The sequence below is a fragment of the Seriola lalandi genome, unplaced genomic scaffold (genome assembly GCF_002814215.2).
Source record: "Seriola lalandi dorsalis isolate HSWRI2012SDOR001 ecotype SW California unplaced genomic scaffold, Sedor1 jcf7180002054982, whole genome shotgun sequence".
NCBI classification, from domain to species: Eukaryota; Metazoa; Chordata; class Actinopteri; order Carangiformes; family Carangidae; genus Seriola; species Seriola lalandi.
Genome location: NW_019525531.1, coordinates 446538 through 457903, shown reverse-complemented (window position 1 = coordinate 457903; position 11366 = coordinate 446538). Strand labels below are relative to the sequence as shown.

General features: G+C 41.9%; 1 protein-coding gene across 1 annotated transcript in view; it reads left to right on the top strand.

The window, feature by feature from the left end:
• LOC111647080 (inactive double-stranded RNA-specific editase B2-like) overlaps positions 1-11338 on the top strand; it is a 42406-nt gene extending 31068 nt beyond the window's left edge. Inside the window, exons 5-10 of the mRNA XM_023396696.2 lie at positions 1507-1675; positions 3069-3217; positions 5117-5270; positions 5897-6078; positions 6585-6766; positions 9359-11338. Of these exons, the coding sequence (XP_023252464.1) occupies positions 1507-1675; positions 3069-3217; positions 5117-5270; positions 5897-6078; positions 6585-6766; positions 9359-9535 (1013 nt within the window). The 3' untranslated portion in view covers positions 9536-11338. The remainder of the gene's footprint in view (positions 1-1506; positions 1676-3068; positions 3218-5116; positions 5271-5896; positions 6079-6584; positions 6767-9358) is intronic.
• The last annotated feature ends 28 nt before the right edge of the window (positions 11339-11366 follow it).

Here is an 11366-nt window from a genome sequence, read left to right as displayed (position 1 = left end):
TGACAGACAGCTGTTTCTCTACCTCGCACGCCCGTCACAAGGTCCTGGCAGGGATCGTAATGACCAGAGGTGAGTGGTGGAGACACGACGGTCCAGACTCTCACTGTTATCCAGGTGATGAGCAGTGCAGTAGCGTTTGGAGTTGTGCCCACATGGTTCAGGTTTGCCTCATCAGACCAGAGAATCTTTCTCCCCATGCTCTTGGTTCTTGGTCACCTCCCTGACCAAGGCCTCTCCTCCCTCTCTAGGAAGAACCGGTGGTGGTTCCAAACTTCTGCCATTTCACACTTACTGAGGCCACTGTGCTCCTGGCAACACTCAAAGCTTTAGAAACGGTTTTAGACCCTTGCCCTGATCTATACCACGCCACAGTTAACCACAGAGAGCTCCTGGGACTTCCTATTCTGGTTTTTATCCCGACATGTAAACTGTGTCCAATTCAGGGGCCGCATCCTTCAGAGGACGTATTGTACGAAGGTGTGGCCCTTTGTATCCATTGTAGCCCGATGCAAAATGACGCGTTCTGACCTAGGTTGGAGGATTTTTGCCTTTACTGTTGTATCACCTAGCAACCTTGACAACATGTAACATTTTCTCACAAAAACTTGAGGTTTTAAGGCCGTTGGTTTTAACAGTTGAACCGTTAGCTGTTGAACTGAGCTGAAACCCATTATTTACATTTAAAGGTGTAATCCTCGCGCTCTCTATTGGTTTTGTTCACTGCCATATTATTTTCATTACTGGTACGCAATGAATCTTGGGATAGGTTGGGCTGTAAATAAGAAAGTATGAAGGCAATTTTATCCGTTTTAAATTAAATCTACAGCAAAATGAAGTGAGCAAAAAGTGAAGGGGTCTGAACACTTTCTGAACTTCACTGTATGAGCAGAAATCCAAAGAAAAGGATGCTACAGTCCTTTTCTTTCCCCCATGGTGTCTGCAAAGTGAAGAAACACGGCGGCAGCAGCAGCAGCAGCAGCACTGGATTATCACTTTAAGAGCGTGGATGAAAATGTTTTGCCACTTGTCTGAGCTCATCATTTAAAGCAGGCAGAAGAGAAGCGTCTGAGTCCCTCTTACATGAGAGGGTGTCACCGTCACTCAAAGAAACGAGTTACCTCAGATTACCCCGTGGATCTCGAAGGGAGGCAGTCATCTTTACCATCCTGCGAATCTTTGATGAGGCCAGATTGCAACACAACAGCCTGTTTTTTTTTTTGAGGCGGTGCAGTGATTGTTCAGTCATACACTTTTCATCAGCCCTTCTCAGCCTGTTAATGTGGCTGTGACGGGACGCTGAGGCGGGGGCGGGGCGCGAGCACAGATCCTGTTTTCTCATTGTGAGAGTCAGATGAGGCGTCTTGTTTGAACTGTATCATGTTGAATGTCTTGTTCCATCAGACGGTAAATCACTTGCTCAGTGAGTCACCAAAGATCTGAGCTGTGGTTCCTCTCTTCTGTTCCTACAGCTCTAACTATCCTCTCTCTCTCTTATCTGTCCTCCAGGGTTTGACCTCCAATCAGCCCAGGTCGTGTCTCTGGCCACGGGGACTAAGTGTCTGGACCTGGACTATGTGACCGACCGCGACTCGACGCTCAGCGACTGCCACGCTGAAGTCGTCAGCAGAAGGGCGCTGGTTCGATTCCTGTACACTCAGCTGGAGCTGCTGCTCTGGTACAAACTATAATATTTATGTTCGTCTTTGTTGCCTTTTCTTTCTCCTATTGTCCACAAATCTAACAATAAAAACAGAAGCAGCAGTGTGTCATACTACGTCCACACTACTACGTTTTCATTTTCAAAAGAAAACGATCTCTGTCCAGACTCACACACCTGAAAACACACACCTACCCGAGCAGTCATGTACACTGGGCATGTGCGAGCCAGTGTAAACAGGAAGTAGATTGTCGACTGCAGTTGATTAGTTGCAAATATACTACAAACAAGCAACAGCAAAGAACGATTGTATTTTATTATCATGTGACTACCACTGGTAGTCAAGGCTGATGAGAGCCGATCAGGGAGCGACTGTGCGGGTCTACATCATCGTTTTCAAAGGTGCAGAGTTTTTAAACTAAAACAGGTCCAGCAGCGTTTCCAAAGGTCTCTGTTTTCAGTGCTTGAAAAGTCAGGAGTTGTGTGGACGGGAGGTGAAAACGTAGCAAAAGAGATGCATTTTAGAATTAAAAACATAGCTGTGTGGACGTAGCCTCAGTCCATCTCTCAGTGCTCTCTGACCTCTCTACCCTGCTGCTGCACATAGCTCCTCCCCACTGGTTCTTACTGAAGAAGTACATCTTTAAAAACACATCACAAATATATAGTTTACCTTTTTAAAATAGTCTCAGTAATTTCCCCAAAACAGCTTTTCACTGTCGTTTTTGGCAAACGTCACTCAAACTGGAGGAAATGGTGCATTTGTTGGGGACTATTTTCAGCTGTGGATTAATCCATATTTGGTGTGTTTTGGTGTGTGTGTGTGTGTGTGTGTGCATGTGTGTGTGTGGGACCAAGTCAAAATAAACTACAGTGTGTGTGCGTTCATGGTGATGTAGAAACACGTCACCCAGTGAAACAGCGAGGCTCACTGATGTGTTTTTAATAGTCTCTGCAAACAATGGAGCTGTACGGCTCAGCACTTGTTATCTGCCACTGTACTGTATTATTCCACTTCATGGTTTTTGTATGTGTTTTAAAGTGGGTGGGGCTCTTATGGGAAACGGTTATGTCAGGTATTTCCGTGCACCAAGCCGATTTTTTGACTATTAAACTCTCATTAATTTATAACTGAGGGTGTTTTTCTAACTCTAACTTTGATTTAGTCACAAATATTCAGTGTTGCATGGAACTAAATATCTAACTTTGAAATCTTATGGTCCTAATAGTGAACTTTATCTTCCAGCGTTGATAAGCTTGTCAATAATTATTATTAGTTACACCACAGGGATCAGTAGAATTTCATCCAACTTGTTTTCAGTTCGTGCCGTCAGTCTTCAGTTAGAGGTTGTTTTTTTTTTTTCTTTCATGTTGAATGACTCTTCCTCTTATTTCTCTCTCCTCTCTGAAGTAAGTCAGCAGACGGTGGGGAACCATCGATCTTTGTAGCAAATAAAGGCGGGTTACAGCTGCGGGACGGCGTCCTCTTCCACATGTACGTCAGCTCGTCACCGTGCGGAGACGCTCGACTCAACTGCCCCTACGAGACCACAGCCGCATGTGAGAGAAAAACACATTTAGATCATGGCGGTAATGATGTTATCGGCTCTCATGGTTTCCTGTCACGTTTCCGTCTTTGCTTTTTAGTATTTATTACCATTATGCACTTTGCTGTAGATACATACTGTACGTCTTTAACAATCTATTGTTCTGCTGACGTTCTTGGTGACTGCACAAACCCACTGACCCTGAGGAGTTTCATTTATTTATAAACGGAAACTCCACCATAAAACTCATTAATTAATAAATACCAGAACTTCTGGTTCCATTAAGCAGCTCCGTCTTTGTTCCTCCTCCTTGTAGATGACACATCTTCAGCAGATAAGTTGAAGCTTGATGCTGGAAAGGCTCAAATGTTCTGCAACAGTTCACAGCCACTTGCTCTCGTATTTCCAACCTGATAAAATTGTTAAACTCAAATGGAAATACTTGATAATATTTATTATTTGTTGTGCTAATGAAAAACAACAACAACCCTTGGCTGCACGCTTGATATGTACGAGAACAAGATGAGAACCAAGCTCGTCACTCTCCCACAGGACACTAACCCCACTCTCACACTCTCCAGGCTGAGCAGAAAACACAGGCACAGGTGATTAGTCTACTTGCCTGATTGGCTGTTCCTTAACGAGCTAATTAAGCCGCACCGTGGGAGTCTAGCCACCACCTCATACTATGATTACTTGAAGTTGACTTTCTCTGTCTTCTGTTTCTCTGCGCACTGCGTTACCCACCTTTGTCGCCATTTTTGTGGATGTTTTCAGTCTCTCCCCCCCCCCCCCCCCCCACAAAGCTCTTGCTGGCTTGGTTGTTCATGAACACAGACACAATATCACTGTTTGAATCAATGAAAAAAAATCAGAAACATGGACATTGATTCAAAGGCCTGGAATCAGGGGTGACCCTTTAATGTACAGGCTGTTAATTATGTAGTAACGTGTAGAAATTACCAAGAGATAACAGTCAAGTAAATTCCGAATAATGCCAAGTGGAAGTTGTATAATTTGTAAGGCTCAGGACACAAAGGTTGAACCCAAAAGCACGACCAGAGAGGCAGTTAACAATAAGGCAGTTTATTGATCTTGTCTTGATCACAGACAGGCAGAAGAAGGCAGCGATACCGACAGGGAACAGGCAGATCTCAGGAAACAGGTAACAGAAACGGTCTCGCTCCGAAGGGCAGTCAGGAAAACGCTGGTAAGTAACTCACTGGGGAAGAAAACAAACTGGCAAAGTGCAAAGGGACACACAGGGCGTAAATACTGTTGGGAATAACGAGACACAGGTGAAACACATTAGGGAGAAGGCAGGTAATCACACGGGAGGAAGTAAAGACACAAGAGGGAAACTACCAAAATAAAACAGGAAATGACAAGACAGACATAAAACACTAAGGCCTGGGGACCGTTGTGACATAATTACTGTAAAAATATTGGGTAATTATAGAGTAAAAGTACTTTGCTGTGTGGCGCAAACTGGCTGCTGCAGTTATTTTGGACGACAACAATGTTGACAGTTAAAATATGAGACTTGGTGTTACACAATGCAATAAGAGATATTAATGCTATCAATATTAATGGTAGTCTATACAGAAACAACTCTCCTGTCTTACCCTGTATGTGGGTTGTATTTTTATTATAACAATTCCCATATATCTACCAACCGGCCCTCTTCATTCTGCTTTAATTTTACTCCATAACCCAATATTTTACAGTAATTCCCAGTAATTATACAACTACAACTTGGCATTATTCTGATTTTACTTCACATTACCACAAAATTACTACACAATTACACCTGTAATAGAAAATGTTACTGAATCAGGCTACAAAATGAAAATCCTGGACATGAAAGTAAAGTGTTGAGTGTTAGACCCTAACCTGACTCCTCCTCCGTCAGACCCCAGCAGGAGGTTTCGCTGTCACCTGAGAGTGAAGGTGAACGGAGGCGAGGGGACGCTGCCGGTCACGGCACGGAGAGCCAATCAGAAATGGGACGGCGTGTCACCGGGTAAACCTCTGGTCACCATGTCCTGCACCGACAAAATGGCAAAGTGAGTGTGACTCAGTCCTGGAAGCTGTTTCCTGATATTTAATACATTTGTTTTCAGTTTGTTTATCCCATTGTAAAAATGGGGACTTGTAATGGAAAATCAAACCCAAGTTGGAATAAGCTGTTGGTATCCTGTAATACATGTTAATATTTCTTCATAGCTCTGTTCACACTGCAGCTACAAATCTGCCATTTCTGGTTTTACCTGTGACAAATATCTGCTGTTATTCAGTCAATCAGAAAACACACAAAACTATTTTGGGCAACACCTCAAGCTAAACAGAGAAGTAGTTGTCTACACTACTAGGTGAGGTGCAGGACCAGGTTCAGGACCACAGATACAGTGGAGCTCACTTCTTCATTAGACTAACAAACATGCAGGAGAAGCTGATTGTGTCACGTCATCTTGGTGCTCTCTCATCCAGCCGGTCTATTTCAGGGAATTTGCAGGTGGTGTTCATGATGTGTTCACTGGGTTCAGGCAGCAGAGGAGCATCTTGCTGCGTTCTAGACAGTTGAACACTGGTCAAACTTTAATCGTCCCCAAGTGAAAATCTTCACAGCCGTCAAACTGCCATCATGACTCTGCCCAGAGTGTATTTTCTTTTTAATTGTTTGTCTCAACAGGTGGAGCGTCGTGGGACTCCAGGGGGCACTCCTGTCTCACCTGGTGGAGCCGGTTTACCTGCACAGCCTCACGGTGGGGACGTTGAGCCACACGGGTCACCTGGGCAGAGCCTTGACACGCCGCCTCGCACCCGTCAAGCACCTGCCCCTCCCCTACCGCCGCCGGCGGGTGCTGCTCAGCTGTATGTCTTAAACCGCCCGATTGACACGCTTATACAATATTGATCTTTCTCAGTGATACAGTACGTGTTGTTCTGCACACTCACAATCTGGCAGGTCGACGCTGTTACACAGGAAGTGATGAGTTCCTCTTCATTTGAGTGACTGTGTTTTTGTGCCTCCGTCCCGGAGGCATATTGTTTTCCAGTTGCCCATTCGTCCATCCTTTTCTCATGGACAGTATAGATTTTGGGGTTCAAAGGTCAAATGTCAAGATCATGGTGACCTCACAAAACACTTTTTAGCAATTACTCAAGACTACACAGCAATTATGACAAAATTTCACACAAATGGTTCATATTTTATATGACTCTGGATAAACAGGGATGTAATCTGAAACTAGTCTGAGTGGAGGAGGGTTAGTTAGTCTTACTTTGAAACTAGTCGACTAGTGTTCTGTCTAATCAATGGAGAAATTATTCATTTGTCTATGCATTCTAAAGCCTTACCTGTGGTTTTTCTCTGTCAGGTCTGAGCAGCAACGAGGTTCGGCCTGTGGGGAAGGCCCCAAACGTCAGCGTAAACTGGAGCTGCGGTGATGGAGGCCTGGAGGAGATCAGCACCTCCACAGGAAGGAGAAGGGACTCTGGGACGCCGTCACAGCTCTGCAGGAGCTCCCTGTTTGCCCGCTGGCAGAGGCTGCAGCAGCAGGTGGGTCAGAGACGCTGAATGAGGAAAACACTGAACCTAGAGCAGCTTCATGTCAGGAGGGGCAGAGAGGGGGGTCTCTCTGCTGCTGCATGCTTTTTTTTCTATTTTTATTCCACCACGCCTGCGACAGTCAGACCCAGAGACATATTGTTTTCAGGTTGTCCATCCCTTTCTTGTGGACGTGATATCTCAGTAACCCCTTCCTCAAATTTGGCACAAACATTCACTAAGACTCAAAAATGAACTGATTAGATTTTGGCGGTCAAAGGTCACAGTCGTGATGACAACCGTTCTTTGTGCATGCAATATATCAGGAACACCCAGAGAGGATTTCATCCCTTCTGACACACTGTGACCTCACAAAACATGTTTTGGTAATAACTCACAAATTCATTCACTAATTATTACACAATTTAACTAAAATGTCTGTACGGAAAAAATGTATCCAAATGGTCAAAAGTCAACTTCACTGTGACATCATAATGTTCAGCAAAATCACTTCTGGCCATTCAGTGCTGTAACTCAGGAAGGGGAGGTTGAGATGATAATTCCTGCAACTTGGCTGGTTGATGGAGGGTTACAACCGGGAGGAGGGAACTCTTATGTACAGTTTGATTTTTTAATTTGAAAGAAAACAGGGTGGAAGGCTCATGAAGACTATGAAGCATTAGCAGTCATTACTCTACACCAGTAAAAGATGAACAAACAAGTTGAGTTAGCGGCTTGGGTCTACCAGCTGATTCATTAGCACATGGCAGCAATTCCTCTTTATTAAAAATGCCACATCGGGTTCAAGCTCTGCCACATTATAACAATGCTTTTAAAAGAGAGGTTTGATTTCCACTGTGAGATTAAAATATGTATGCTGAGAGAGTTGTGCCAGGCACAACCGGCCTGGGTTTAAAGTTTGATGACGGCAGACAGAGTCGTAATTATTTACAGAAGCAGCTGAAATCATTGTAAGAGAAGCTGCTCTTAATATCACATGGAAGAGAGGACACAAAGCATTTTGAGAAAGAGCTATAAATGTTGTGCACAGGGGGAGATAAAGACAGAGCTGAAAAGACTGGATGAGGGACAGAGAAACAATGAATTGACAGCGGTAGGCGAGACCGGGGATGGTTGACACATTTTTGACATTTCAGTCTGTGTCAGTGCGTTCAAAATTTAATACAAACTAGTTACACATGTCTGCTATTAAATGGTGTAAGTGTTATTTCTGCAACACAAACAAAAAATGTCTGGTTTAGTGTGTGTGTGTGTGTGTGTGTGTGTGTGTGTGTGTGTGTAGTTACTGTCAGTCATAGTAATAATAAGACACTTGAACATGATTATAAAACTAAACAAAATGTGAAATGTTCACCAGCTTTAACAATTGAACATTTGAGTGTGTGTGTCAGTGTAAGTGTATTGTTGTTACCTAACCCAGACTCTTGCCACGAACTAGCTTAATTTACAGCTAACAGCTAAAACATTAGCACTGAAAACATAGATTTAGGGAGCTACTTCCTCACAGGTGGAATAAGGACTAAATCGAGCAGATACAGAGTGAATCAGATGATTCCTAACTTGTTCCTGATTGGAGAAATTGGAAGTAATACAACTGACCTATATTACAACCATCCCTGGCCTCCCTTACTGTGTTTGAGAGAATCAGTGATTGAAGTAGAGTTAAAGGGAAACATGAAAGACGGACTGTACAGTAGAGATGGAAACCAAAGATCCTTAATGTTTTAACACATAAAAATATTCTGTTTGTAATAATAATCTGTGTTTGAGAGAATCAGTGACTTGAAGAAGAGTTAAAGGGACACATGAAAGACGGACTGTACAGTAGAGATGGAAACCAAAGATCCTTAATGTTTTAACACGTACAAATATTCTGTTTGGAATAATAATCTGTGTTTGATGCAGTTTTTCCATGAAAGGATCAACTTCCTCATTAGTAATTCTTCAAATTACATCTACTCCATCTTCATCAAAACAAGAAGTTTTTCATGTATTTTCTCCCCCCAAAGTTTAACTGTTGAACACACCATGACTCAGTGTACGTGTTCTGGAGGTTTTAAGTTTACACATTTATGCAAGTTGCATATTTGATCGTGATTGATTAAAACTGATACACTCTTAAACTTCAGCACATGAATGTGAAAGCAGCTTTCTAGTGTCAAAAGTTTGCCAACCATTTTCATTTCACTCTGCAGTCTGGCCTAATAGCTCTTTCTAATTGCTGACAATCTCACTTGACAAACACAGATGTCACTGACAACACTATCCACGATTCAGAGGTCAACTCTCGGTCTTTGCTGTTGAATGACCGGCACGGCTTACAGGGAAACCTGAACCGAAGGGACTGGTCGTGAATGATATTAGTTACACCTGGGCTTCACCTGCAGTGACAAGTCATAATGTCTGCTGTGTAAAATACCCATTTTCATGGGACAGGTGCCATTCTGATGAGGCTGAACAGCACAACAGATGGAAGTGTTATTTTTAGCTGAGAACTCAACATGAACCCTTCCACTGTACAATATGTACTTATAATCCACAAATCCCAATTCATTAACTCATGTTTCTGTCTTTCTTTTTCAGTTGAATGGCCAGATATCGGACGCAGGAGCCGCGACAGGGACATACTGTGGCTCCAAAATGGCTGCTGGATGCTACCAGAGGGCGCTGCAGCAGTTTACTGGAGCTCTGCAGGTTGGAGGTCTGGGAACGTGGCTCAGAAAACCTCCACAGCTGGATCACTTAAACGTCAGTGTGTGAAAAACTGTGCTAAAGGCTGAGTATGGAGTAACGAGGGAAGCTCGTGTTTTTTCTTTGTGAGTATATGTGGATGAAGTACAAAGAATAATTATTATGCAAATGAGCACAAAGCATACACAAAAGCAAATCAAATTTAGGCAAAAACTGGAGTAGACTTCTTAGCGTGTAATGCTAGCTTAAATAGCCTAAACGCTGCAGCTTTGGAGGCTAAAGCTAGCTTGTCTGGCTAGCTTAAACCTTAACAACCTTGTCGCTGTAACCACTTAGCTAGCTACCTGGCTCACTGGTGTAACACTGAAGATATTTTTAAGTTTAACTAAGCAATATGCAGTGTTTGAGTAAAATTTAACTTGAAAACTTGGAAAGAAACAGCCACACTTTGGAGCTGGATGTGTAAATGCAAAGTGTAAAAGAGATGGTGGCAAAATGGCTGCAAACACTCAAATCAGATTAATTAGTTGATCAAAAGGGGAGCCATACACGGTTATGTTTCATTTGTTGATAGAAATATCCCTAGAAATATGTAACAAAATAAAAAAAGCTTGTTAAAAAAAAGCTGAATAAAATAATTTCAAATACTCCGGTGTGACTACAAGGCAACTTTTGGTGGTAAATATGGCCCAAAGTCAGTATTTACAAATATTTTTTATAAAATTTTCTTTTTGCAAACATGGCATGAATGTTGCATAATCCGACAGGAAATAGACACTAGAAGATACTCCTGATTTGTTGTAATTAATGTGAATGAAGGGTCAAGGGTCATTTTTGCTGGCCAAATATGAAGAGCATTCACTCAATGATTCAGTTGGACATCTTACATGTTCAAAGTTTATATTTACACACTTCTGAGGACACTCCATTGCGTAACTCTAAAATGATCTTAAACCCAGTTTTAACACTTTGTAGCAGTGAGAACAGACCTCATAAGGTCCAAGCCCTTATTGGTCCTCTGAAACATTACAATACAGTAGCGCGCGCACGCACACACACACACACACACACACACACACACACACACACACACACACACAAAAATAGTTTTTGTCATATAGCTGGACATTGCACTGACTTTCAATTCCTCGGTGACCTACTTATCCTAATCTTAAAACCAAATCTTTTACCTTGGGGGGACCAGTTCAGTTTTGGTCCAGTCCTCACAATGAGACTTTGTGAACAGTCATATCCACTATAATGTGATAAATACAAGATACCTGATGACTGCAAAGCAAAATCTTTTTTAGTAACATCAGCTCCTGGTTTCCTTTTCTACTGAACTGAAAGTCACATTTTAATTTTATTCTGTGTTTTTTTGTGTTAGTTTTCTTTTAGAAATTGTGTCCTCTGTTATTTCAGTAATCTATATTTGATGTAACTGTATGTTATCATGTTATTTCAAGTTTTTTCACACTCATTCATTTTGAACAGTGTTGTAAAGGGCCAGTGTATATCAAACTCAGGAGTGTGAAGACATGCCGCCACCTAGAGGAAGATTGTGTGCATTACATATAGTTTTTTTAATTATTTGTTTTCTCTTAAATTTTTTCATCTAGATGTTTTTTCTTTTATTTCTTTAAAGGCTTAAGTTATTCACAAATATCCCAAAGGCTGTTATTGTGTTCTATTTTTTGTCAATGTTTATTTCTAGAAAAGTTTTGAGGTAAGGAATGTAAAAGAATATTTCTATGTAAGGCCAGTGTTGTTAAATGCTATGTAAACTTTTATTATTAGGTATGCAGAATGTATGTAGTTTATATTGGTCATGACTATTTTTATCACTGCAAATAAATAAACTTATTTGTGTTAGTTTTTGTGTTTGTTTATCCTGCATGAC